Genomic DNA, 12962 nt, shown 5'->3' with positions numbered 1-12962 from the left:
CGAACCATGCGGTCTCCTACAAACTTGAGATGACTTTTCTACTTCTCATTAAAACAGAGCATAACCTTATGATGCGAGTGTTGTACAGTTCAAAATAAAATGATTGGCCTGCCAGACACGGAAATTTATCCTCTCAATTGTGAATATCTTGGCCACATGCACAACGTTGTCTAGCCTCAACTACAATGGCAGCGATCTTTGGTTTTCACAATCCAAGCTTACTTGGATTTAAAATTGCTTCTATGATTAGATTGAGCCATGCATGCAATGTTGGCTGTGAACTGAATTTATGACCATGATTACCTTGATATATTGAAGAGAAAATGGCAGATATTATAGCCTACAGATCTGTTCGTGGGTTACAGTTCTCATATACGAAATGATTGCCCTGGCAAAACCCTGCTTGGGTGACCACACCCTTAAACTTCTTACTGCACTAAATGGGCAGTTGGGACAAATTTGAAAAAGCTTTCAAAATGAAGCACTAATCAAAGAATTGCAATCAAATGGTAAATATTTGGGGGAGGAAGGGAGGAAGGGGTTTAACAACTGACCAAGTGCAAGGACAGCGGATGGGTATTGTTTGGATGACATTTTGTACAGAAGGATGGACACTTTCCAAACTAATCTTACCCACATAGGTTGGAGCTGTTAAAGAAGAAGGTTATGATTATGATGGACATACCAGGAACAATTTGCAGTTGAAAATACTAAAAACAAATTTAATGCTATTAGATGTCTCCTTGTGTAAGAAAACTAATACAACCATTCTAGTAGGAAAAGAAGGATATGATTTTATCATCCTAAAACTAAACCAGACCAGACTTAACAAACTTTATTTCCCTTTTGTGCGATGTAGTACACTATCTAGGATGAAAAGAATGTCTTTCAATTGCTTCCATCATTTTGTTTGATCTATTATTTTCACAGATTTGTCTTCAGTTTGAGAGCTCCTGCAACACGCCTTGTTACAGACCGCATTGTCACAAATTCTTCTGCAGCAGAAGGGTGGATGCCCACCTATACCAAAATTTCAAAACACAACCAGTTATGGAATGGAAAATCTACACAAACTCAATTAGCAATGGGAAATTTCATGTCCAAACTCTACGCAATGGTGAAAGCGTTTTTGATGGGCATTAAAATTAAGAAAAAGAAGAGGATAATATACAAAGTGAAGTGAATGTAGAAAGAATGTCCATAGGAAGTGCTGTAATATTCTTCACGTGTCCTATTGGTTTTCTAATATAAAAGGAAAAAACACGATAAAACTGAGAAGATGGCAGAACCCCGTGAACCCAGTAATCCATCATTCACTAGGCTGGGAATTTGTAATGTTTTTTTGTCTTTAAATTTCTCAAAATCTTCACTACTTCCAGCCCTACTTAGTTTACCTTCTTTATCATTCTAACTAGTTTCATCTCAACATTCAAACCCCAAATTTAGTTTTCTTACATCTTGTACTTGAATCTTATTTCATAACCCCACAGAGTTTTCCTGTGCTAAAACCTCTCTTTTGTCATCTCAAACTTTAAACTTCAACATATTATCCTTACATCATTGACACCTAATTTTCTTGCAAACACTAGCCGAAACATTCAAACCCCAGATGCAGTTTTCTTACATCTTGTACTTCGATCTTATTTCATAACCTCACAGCGTTTTCCTGTACTAAAACCTCTATTTTATCATTTCAAACTTTAAACTACAACATATTACCCTTATGAGATTCCAATAGCTGGGAGGTTGTGGGGTATATTGGTTAACCAATCTGTTTAACAGGATTATGAACACTAGGAAGATGCCAGACGAATGGAGGAGAAGCATTGTAGTCCCAATCTATAAAAATAAAGGTGATATCCAAAGCTGCAATAACTATAGAAGCATAAAGCTAATGAGTCGCACTATGAAACTTTGGGAAAAGGTTATTGAGGCCCGCTTGAAAAGAGACTCATATCTCGGTGAACCAATTTGGCTTTATGTTAGGTAAATCTACGACAAAAGCTATCTACTTATTGAGGAGGCTCAAGGAAAGATATAGAGATAGCAAGAAGGATCTCCATATGGTCTTTATTGACCTAGAAAAAGCCTATGATCAAATCCCTAGACATTTAATCTGGCATGTTCTAGTGAAGAGAGGGGTGTCAGAGTAAATATGTGGATGTAATTAAAGATATGTATGAGGGAGTGGTGACTAGTGTGAGATCTGTGGGAGGTCAGGGCAAGGAATTCCCAATTACGATTGGGTTACATGGACAACCTAACCAAGAGCATTTAAGACGAGGTCCCGTTGTGTATGCTCTTCGCCGATGATATTGTATTTGGTGGATGAAAAAGCAGAGATTAACACTAAGTTAAAGCTATGGAGATTAACCTTGGAAACAAGGGGTTTTAAGATTAGTAGAATGAAGACGAAGCATATGATGTGCAATTTTAGTCACATTATGATAGCTACTGACATGGTGTGAATTGAGGAAAAAGAGGTACTGCAAAGTGACTATTTTAGATATCTGGGGTCACTCATAAATAAAGAAGGTGACATAGGGGATGATGTTTCACAAAGAAGTAATGTGGGATGGATGAAGTGGAGAGGTGTGTCCGGAGTGCTGTGTGAATGATGTATTCCTTTAAAGCTTAAAGGAAAGTTCTACAGGACTGTTGGATGACCGGCTATGGTATGGGATAGAATGTTGGGCAATTAAGAAGTGTCATATTGAGAAGCTATGTGTACCAGAGATGAGGATGTTAAGATGGATGTGCGGAAAAACTAGGAAAAATAAAGTAAGGAATGAACATATTAGAGCTGACTTGGGAGTTACCCTGAGCTCCGAGAGAGTCATTTGAGGTGGTATGGTCATGTTCAACGGAGACTTAGAGACGCCCGAGTAAGGAGGAGTGATATATTCCGTTGAAGGAGCTAAAAGAGCTAGGGACAGGCCTAAAATGACCATAGGAGAAGTTGTGAGGAAGGACATGCATAGTCTAGGTCTTGTACCAAGTATGACCTCGGATAGATCCTATAGGAGGGCAAGGATCCATGCAGCAGACCCCATTTAGTTGAAATCTCCTGACTTGTCAGGCTGTGCTTCTTTCCTCTTACTTTCATCTTTAATTTTTCTTTTTATTTTCCATCTTTCATTTGTCATTTTCCATTTTTCATTTCTCATCTCATTTACGATCCCTCTTTTCCCATCTCTTCATTCCTTTTTTTTTAGACCTCAGTTTTACCTACTTTGTTTTGTATGGATCCATGTAGCCGACCCCATTAAGTCGGGATAAGGCTGAATTTGTTGTTGTATATTACCCTTAAATCATTGACCCCTAGTTTTCTTGACACTAGCCGAAACCTAAAGAAATTCCATCAAGTAGAACATATGAATTCCATTATCCATCACACTGTATTTAGGATCGTAACTTCTACTAAGTTATAGCCACCGATGACTCATATCACTACTTTATACTTCAAGACCAAATCATTTTTTGGCTTATCCCTAGTCCTTTTAGCACCTTAACCTGCATCATATGAACCATTTTTTCTGGTGCATTCATTGATCTTTGTTGCACAAGGCCAGACAACTTGGTCAACCACCCTTTTTCTTGTCACCTACAGATGCTACTTTTAAGTTCCCTCCAGTGCATTCATCACTCATGTGACTGATCCATCTTAACATTCTCATCTCACTACATTGTGTTGCTACTTCAATGCCCAGCATTCAGCTCTGTTTTGTACCAAAGAATTACTTGTTATAAGGCCATTCAACGAATAACCTAAGGTCCCACTTCAACAAAATGCACTGTAAGATATCATCAAAAAAAAAAAATGCACTGTAACTTTCCAATAAGACAAACAATATTAAGCCACTTTCTATCTCCAAGAAACATAGCAATGCTCAGATAGGTTTGACTTGTAGGCAACAATCCACCGATTATCCAAATGCATTGAATTGCCAAGTATTTTACAGGACCACTGTAACCAAAAGCAGATCACAGGACCCCCCCCCCCTTATCCTCCAACCTAGTGCATCCCTTACAGTTAAAGATAATAGAGTACTAAAGAAAGAATCTTGCAGAGCATTCAGAGCTGTCCAATGCAATAAATTCTGAAGAGAGAAGGTTGTCTTACCGTGCTGTCAAATTGTGCCTTTGTTGCTCCACACTTCAGAGCAATTGCAATGCCCTGTGAAAGATAACCCAAAATGATAGTCAGAAATATAAATTCAAAAGGAAAGGAAAAATTAGAAGTGTGAGTTCTATAGATTTTATTCAGCAAACGCTTGAAATTGAAACCACATCAGACTTAGCTTGAACATCACAGTTTTCTAGCCACATGGAGGACTAAAGGCAGTCAATTACACCAACATTCATATGATTAAGAATATGCAGTGGATATGTACATAAGCTTAGTTCATACATCCAATTTGGGTTGATTCCCAATCAATGGCATGCATTGGAAGTTTAACTTTCTTTTCTTTATGCCTCATTGCAGAGATGAAGATTGCCACATGGGAAGATGGTAAGGAGGCCAAATGTAATACCCCAGAATTTTGAAAGCCTGAAAGTATTAATAAATAATTATCTATACCAAGGGGCATTTTCGTAATTTTACACCTCAGAGGCAAATCTGCAAATTCAGAATTATTTTTCCTTATTACCATCGTGTGTAGAACTTAATTCTAGAGGTAACCTAGTTTTGGATGACTTATAGATAAATAAGGTATTTAGAAATTAAAGAGTACTTCAGTTCTTATATTTAAAATTAATTTATGGATTTAGTAAATAAATGAGCATCTAGCCTAGTGGCTGAGACACTAATTTATTAAGGGGCCCCAGGTTCAAGTCTTATAAGCATTAAAAAGGGGGAGTATTTTATCTATGTTCTTTTATTATTGGGTCTATGTCAATGGTGGGTCCCACCCTATCAAATAAATCGTGGAAAGGTGGGAGAATTCTGAACCGATGAGAGAGGGAGAGAGAGGAGCACAAAAGGGAAAAAGGGGGGGGGGGGGGTAAGACAACAAATCAAGAAGGAGAAGGAGAAGAAGAAGAGAGAAGGGTGCATCTTGGTATTTTTTTTCTTCAACCTGATTTGATTAATCACTAGTGTAATATGCAAGTGAGCATCCAACCTGTAACCCATATGATTTCTTTATGATTTCTTGCCCATTGTTCTCTTGATTTTCCCACATGATTTCTTGCCCATTGTTCCCTAGATTTTCCCATATGATTTCTTGTCTATTGTTCTCTTAATTTTCCCACATGATTTCTTGCCCATTGTTCTCTTGATTTTCCCATATGATTTCTTGCCCATTATTCTCTTGATTTTCCCATACGATTCTTTATTTTCCCATATGATTTCTTTATGATTTCTTGTCCATTGTTCTATTGATTTTTCCATATGATTTCTAGCCCATTGTTCTCTTGGTTTTCCCATATGATTTCGTGCTTGGTTTTCCCATATGATATTGTGCCCATTGTTCTCTTGGTTTTCCCATATGATTTCTTGCTCCATTGTTCTCTTGATTTTCCCATATGATTTCTTGCCCATTTTCTCTTGGTTTTCCCATATGATTTCTTTCCCATTGTTCTCTTGATTTTCCCATATGATTTATTGCCCATCATTCTCTTGATTTTTTCCATATTGGATTTTTGCCCATTGTTGTCTTGGTTTGCCCATATGTTTTTTTTGCCCAATGTTCTCCTTGTTTAATCCTAAAACTGAGTCATTCTCCCATCCAGATTAGGGTTTCCACTGGTAATATCAGAAAGCTAAAAGAACTATTGCGTAAAAGTAATAATCGTATTTGTGCAAATTGTGGTGCCCAATATCCAAATTGGGCGTTGTGACTAATTCGAGTACATGGCGTTTGGAGGGTCGAATTAACACGTTCACAAATCGAGATAAGTGGAGTACAGTGAGTGTACACCACAGTTGTGTGGTATGGTTGATTTGAGTTCTATTTGGTATGCTTGATGTTGTTGAAATATGTTAATATATGGTGATTTGAAATTGTGATCATGAGTGATATGTTGTTATGTGAGTAATGTTTAGTGATGTTAAATCTTGTTTTGTGTGATGTATAATTGTGGATGTAATGCCTAAGGGCTAGTGATTATTGCTTGGATGCTTTGGCATGAGTGTTGACATGTTATATTTAAAATATGTATTATTTAAAGAGTGAAATTGGAGAGTGTTTGAGAGTAAATAGACTGCACTGTGCCGGTGGAGAGTTATAGCTACCAAAGAGATAGAGGGTTCCGTGGGGCTGCGGAAATATCCATAGTCACAGAGTGGATGACAATGGGGGTATACACATAGTCACAAAGTGAGTGACAATGATGTATATATATATATATAGTCACAGAGTGGGTGACAACAGAGAGTGATTGTAGTGGGCTGTGTTTCTCTCGTGTTATGCGCGGTGGCAGCCTGTGTGCCTTACTGTCGGCTAGAGTGATAAAGAGTAGTTGCAATTAAAAGAGTTTTGTGAAAGTGTTATTTATGAGAAAACTAAATGAGGTTTTATTTAGTCGCATGTGATTGTTTGGTTGTCGTTTCTGTGGTGTTCTTATTATATTTTGTCTTACTGGGCTGTTTAGGTCACCCCATTTTTTACATCATAGAGGATTGAGAAGGAGGTATGCTTTTGGTGGAGAGTTCGAGGGTGACTCAAAGATTTATTTTCATTATTTACTATTTTATTTCATTAATGGATGTCATAGGGAGCAGTTTGAGAGGTAAACTCTGATAGATTGGTTTTTGAGGTTTTAGTTTGGACAAACCTTAGATTGCCACGGTGGTAGAACACATTTTTGGATATGACGAATACCTGGATAATTTCAGGAGCATCTGGTCCACACATTGCAGCTCCCAGAACTTTATCTGTCTCAGCATCAACGACCAACTTCATCACTGATTTTTCTTGCCTTCTGAAAGCATAAGAGCATAAAAAAGAGTCATAGCCAGCATAGACAAACCTAGAAGGCATTACATGCTACACAGGAAGTAAGATTTGCATATTCGATCCACAGATGTGCAATTAAACTAGAAGATAAACATCCAAAAGTATAAGAACTTTGAAGCAATCAATATCTTTGTAGCCACCAGGTGATAAAGAGCACAAGAAGCCCTGTATTACTGTAAATCATAAGCAAGAAAGCACATGGAAACACTCACTACCTGAATACCTTTTCCCAATATCCATATTTTAGCTAGACCAAGGCAGAATTCTTCATAATGACATGGCGAAACCATGAAGGAATGTCATGCCACAGTATGTGTCCTGTTCTATTCTCCCTCCTGGCCTCCTCAGTGCCCTCTCTTTTATCAAAGCTGATTGCTTTTCCTTATGAATTTACTTGGAACAGTGAAAGTTACTTTTCTAGTACCTTTTACGCCTCACTCTCAAATGTCTAAGACCACTTTCCTCCAAGTGGTCACAGATAAAAGCCAATTGCAACAACAAGAGTATCTCCAGTTCAATCAGCACAAAATCGGACAATTTCTTCCAGGATTGGGTTTTATAACACATCTCTCCCATAGACAGTTCCTTGGTACCCTGGTTTCCATATGAACTAGTTATCTGCAGTGATGCATAAGTTGAAAAAGGTACTTTAACTGACATGGAAAAGACTGGTTGGTAGTTTCTATTGGATAAGGACTCCTTGATTGTTCTGTCTCAGTCAACAAGAAGCTTAACTTCTCCAGATCTTTTATCTCCAAAATTTCTCAATTAAACCACTAAAAAGTTCAAAGAGGTGAGTTGTCACTTCTAACAAGACTTTTGGCATTGCTACGTGGAATTAAAAAACCATCATTGCATGTTTGATCTCACGAAATTTCAGTATTTCACCAAATTAAATTTTGGAATACAGGGACACGAGAAAAATTAACCAGATGTAAAGTAAAACATACATCTTGAATTCTAAGATTATATGGGGAAAGTGACATTTTTTAGGGTTATCCCAATTTATCAAGGATGTGGAGCGGCACGTCATTTCATAGTCCGATGGCAAATTCATTTAGATATACAGCTTATTATATAACAAGCAAGAAACAATGCTTTCAAACTACCATACGCACCCAGAGATAGTATTCTTCATTGGATTGAATGTAGAATTGAAAACCAGAATATCACCCTTTGCTTGTTCTACAGCCTCCTGTTCGCTAAGGCCCACTACAGATAGAGGAGGTATGCTGCCAAACAGAAAAACAGGAGCATTTAGTATCAAAAACAGTTTTCCAACATCACTAGAACAACAGGAATCGTTCACAATAGTAAAGTATCTACACTTCAATAACATATACAATATTCGAAATGACGTTACTTTCAACTGAAGAAAGAATTGGGTGATCTGTTCCAAGTAAACAACGATTCACTCCAGATTCTCATTTAAAAAAACTATTGACACCAACTGCACATATTCACGCATTTCAGTTGCCATTATCCTAAACTGTTAGTCATATCACAAACTATGACTTCACTTATATTGACTAAACATATAAGTGGAACCAATTATGCAACTTTAATCATGAATGCAGTATGACTTTGTAAAGAAGATGAAACAGATAATTTTATCTGTTGGGGGGGGGGGGAATAAATAGGAATATAATCTCAACATAGATTGGCTCACAATAGATGATGTAGAATCATCACCAAACTGGGCTTCTTTGCTTAGGAATAAGTCTAGGGTTGTGTTATATACATGTTGGGCCTTTGATCCCATGGGTTTTCCATGTAATAGGTCATTTTTATGGGCCTAAAATATGGGTAATTAGGTTGCATATGGGATTCCTTAGTTTTATTTTTATGTAATTAATGGTCATGTGATCACTTAAGTGATCATGTGACTTGGTTAAGTGGTCATGTGACTATTTACGTTGGGCTGGATTACTCTATAAGTTCAGCCATGTTTTGAGTCTATTTGCTTTGTTATTTCACTTTCCTAGTCAGTTTAGGTTACCTAATAGGCAAAAGATTAAGTTAGGCCTTTCCTTTTTACTGTAGGAGTCTATTTTTGAGTCTTTTATATAAGGTTGTAAGGAGCGCAAGTATTGAACACAAATTTTGATATTAATGAAAAGCTTTTGCTGCTCTTCTTCTCCATTGAAGATTTTTGTCGTGTTTGATCAAGGCCGGGGGGGATCGGTGTTGGATCCAATTGACACCTTGCAGTGGGAAGCCCCGGGTGGTTCGTTGATGGGATTGGTGTTTGATCCAATCGACACCTTGCGGTGTGAAGCCCGGGTGGTTCTTTTGAAGCTCTCCTTCAAGTTCTTTGAAGATCTCCTTCAAGTTCTAGTTAAAGATTCAATTTTTATTCAAGTTTCTCAATCAAACAAGATGCTGTCAAGGGAATTTTGCAACAACAGTGTGTTTAATTCATCCCAACTCTAACATTTCTTTTTCTAATCCTCTAAACCACCAAACCCTAACATCCCCTCCATTTCTGAACATCATTCCCATAACCCAATTTCTGCCCAGACCAAACCAGCCAACAAAATCCCTCCTTTTTTGGATTGAACTCTCCTCTCACCCATTGGGAAACTCGATCCAAGTTGCTGCCCAAATTGACCATCCTAAACCCTAGATTCCACCATTATTCCCTTTTCAAAAACCCAAAACCCTGCTATTCCATTCCAGCTCATTTCCAACCATTAAAACTTAACAAGACCTTCACTGATAGACTCCCCTACATCAATTTGACCTAACCCTACCATCAAACCCTAGGTCCCATTAAATCCTAACCCTAATTTAACCAAAAACACCTATTTTGACCTATTCGGACTACCCTGTTCATGGCAGATCCTGGTTATTGGCTTCTAGTTGGTCTCCTACCAATCTAGAACTACATTAATAGATGCCATGAAAATTCTTGAACTTGCAACTTCTTCAAAATGATTAAATGAGTAAACAGCAGAACTTTCATCGGAGGTTTCTGTCTTCTTTTCGAATCAGTCTAGAATGTTCATACACTGAATGAATAAAAGGATATGAATGAAATGTCCATTTCAAATGTTGAACTCTACAACTTGATGCAATTCAAAGGCAGTAGATATATCTAGAAGGCCAAAACCAAGGAGTTGTTTATATAGAACAAAGAACATACAAGCATTCACAAACTTCTTATAGTCCCAGAATTAGCAACCTTAAGAACCAGTACAAATACAAAACTTCTTGGTTTTGGGCTTCTTATATTCCTAGAACTAGCAATATTAAGAACAGTACAAACTTCCTCGTTCGGTAAAGCTGTTGGTAATGAAAACTTGGCTGGTCTTCTACTTGCTAGGAGAGTCGGACACAATTCTCTAGTGATTTAGTAACATTGGATTCTCAAGAACTTAAAATTTGACACATTTCAGCATTATTTTAGATTGAAAATTGTTGGGTACACGTTGGAGTGTGCCAAAATAAGGGGAGTTTCCCTATCGTGGCTGGTTATTTTAGTTAGTACTTGTGTTGGTCTATTTAGTTCCTAGATAGACTTGTTTCCTATTCTAGTTAGATGTCTTGAATTGTAATCAGTCTAGGAGTCTCTTACTTGCTTGCTAAGACTGTAACTGTTTTGATAATTATAAATACTAGCGGTAGAGGGGCTGTAAGCTTTACCAATTCTGCTTTCATTCCAGCAGAGTTTTCTTCTTCTTTCATCGATCTCTCTCTGTTCTCCTTCTCTTTTCTTTGTGTTATTACTGGTTTATTAAGCTTAATACTATCATAAAATTTATAAAGAATGTATGTCTCACTCTTTTGCTAATATTAATAACTCACATATTACATAGTTCTTGACATCTTGAGTTCTTGTGGCCCACCACTATACTTTTGGGGTTACCTTTTACCAATATTTATGTTTGGTCATTGCATAAAATCAAATGCTTACACTTTGTAGATGTTAAAATAGGCTACTTTACCCGATAGGGGCAATTTAGTCCTAGTTTTATTATGTTTTATCTTTTTCAGTTTTTTCCCCTCAGCCGATCTCTATTTTGGCATTCCTAGTGGGAATAGGAATTCCTAATAGGATTAGGCTGAGGTGGCATTCCTACTTCTACTTTGACTACTTGTAATTCTGGTTATTACAAATAAAGGGCCTGGATGATCGATTTTGATCATTCAAGCATTCATTCTCAAGGCTGTTTACATGGTATCAGAGCCACCTCTGATCTAAAGAGCAGCCCCTCGATTTTTTTTGGTTTCTTTCTCTCTAAACTCTCTCGGCTTCTGGTTTTCTGCATCTCCACCACTCTCGGACTCTCTATCTCACTCAGGGCTGCAACTTTGAGGTGATCCAATGAAGATTTAGCTGCTGCCCTCAATGACACCTCACTGAAGATTATACAAACTTGGGTGTGATCAGATCTGCCGCCGGTTTCCTCCAACCTTGGAGATCGAGCTGCTTCCTTCTCAAGCTGGATTTCTGTGTTGTTTTTTTGGAGATTGATCCCTGCCCTTATTGATCTACACCTCCTTTACTTTCAGATTGCAGCTTTGAATCCAAACTACATCAGATTCAAACCTGCGATTGATTTGCATTCAGCTATTCCTAAATTTTTTCAAATTTAGGGTTTCTTATTCCATCATCAGAAGGTTCTGATTTTTTTAGGGCTTATTCCCTACCACCTGTAGGGAATTCGATCCTAGTTTGAGCTATTTTTGACGGCTAAATTTGTGGGAATTTTAAAACCCGTATCTTCTACACTTACATGATGTCTGACATCACTTCAGCTAACTCTGATGGATCTTCTCGACCAAAGTATCTTCCTTTTGCTTCTCCCACCAAACTAGATGGGACAAATTATCTAATGTGGGCCAGATCCACTTACCTTACGATTGCTGGCCGTGGCTACACAGGACACCTTACAAGCACTACTCCCATCCCTACTGAAGGAGGAGCTGCTCAGACTAAATGGTTATCTACTGACTCCATGGTCATGTCATATCTTATTCATTCTATGCATCCTTCAATTGCACCGGGCTACCTTCTCCTAGACACTGCTGCCCAGATATGGAAGGCTGCTAAAGACACCTATTCATAGGTAGGGAATGATGCTCAAGTCTATGAATTAAGGAAAAAAATCCATGACACCAAGCAGAATGATTTATCCATCCCTCAATACTATGTTGAACTCCACAAGTGTTGACAAGAAATTGATCATTACTCTGATTATCAGCCCACTAATGCCACTGACATTGCTGCCTACAGAAAGCATGTCGATAAAATTAGGGTTTATGATTTTTTTGCTAGCCTTAATGTGGATTACGACTTAATTAGGGTTCAGATTCTAGGCAAGGATCCTTTCCCTACACTGGAACAGTCCTATGCTTTGGTTAATAGTGAAGATCGCCGAAGAACTGCTATGCTTAACACTACACTTCCTGATCGATCCGCCTTGCACACTGGGGCTGGTTCTACTCCTTCGGTTGCTGATACTTCTAAATCTGAGAAAACAACAGTTAAATGTGAGCATTGTGGCAAGTTGTGGCACACTAAGGCCACCTATTGGAAGATACATGGCAAACCAGCCGACTTTGATGCTAAACGTGTTGCTCGAAAATCGAAAAACAAAGCTAATCATACTGAGGCTGTCACTCCTGCTCCTCCTACTGACACTGGACTATCCAAGGATGAACTTCAGGCTTTCCGTCGTATGTTACAGGCTTCTACTGCTTCTACTACATCAACACCTGCCAGTTCTTCCACTCCTCGAGGTTCACATTTAGTTTACTTAGGTATTTCTTTTTCTGGTCATTGTGCATCGGTAGTCTCCTCTCCCTGGATCATAGACTCCGGTGCCACTGATCATATGACTGGATCCTCCAGCCTCTTTACTCGTTACTCTCTTACATCTGGTAAAGATAAAGTACGGGTGGCTGATGGCTCCCTCTCTTCTATCTCTGGAAAGGGCTCTATCAGTTGCACTCCTTCCTTACCTTTATCCTCTGTTTTACATATTCCTAAATTTA

At 38.1% G+C, this 12962-nt stretch overlaps 1 protein-coding gene across 1 annotated transcript in view; it reads right to left on the bottom strand.

The window, feature by feature from the left end:
• Positions 1–705: 705 nt before the first annotated feature.
• Positions 706–12962, bottom strand: part of LOC122656060 (glutathione reductase, cytosolic-like) — a 32315-nt gene continuing 20058 nt past the window's right edge. The window contains exons 14-17 of the mRNA XM_043850490.1: positions 8081–8194; positions 6828–6927; positions 4124–4177; positions 706–1020 (exon numbers count right to left, since the gene is read on the bottom strand). Of these exons, the coding sequence (XP_043706425.1) occupies positions 925–1020; positions 4124–4177; positions 6828–6927; positions 8081–8194 (364 nt within the window). The 3' untranslated portion in view covers positions 706–924. The remainder of the gene's footprint in view (positions 1021–4123; positions 4178–6827; positions 6928–8080; positions 8195–12962) is intronic.

The sequence above is a fragment of the Telopea speciosissima genome, chromosome 3 (assembly GCF_018873765.1).
Source record: "Telopea speciosissima isolate NSW1024214 ecotype Mountain lineage chromosome 3, Tspe_v1, whole genome shotgun sequence".
Classification (NCBI taxonomy): domain Eukaryota; kingdom Viridiplantae; phylum Streptophyta; class Magnoliopsida; order Proteales; family Proteaceae; genus Telopea; species Telopea speciosissima.
This window is presented reverse-complemented; position numbering and strand designations above follow the sequence as displayed.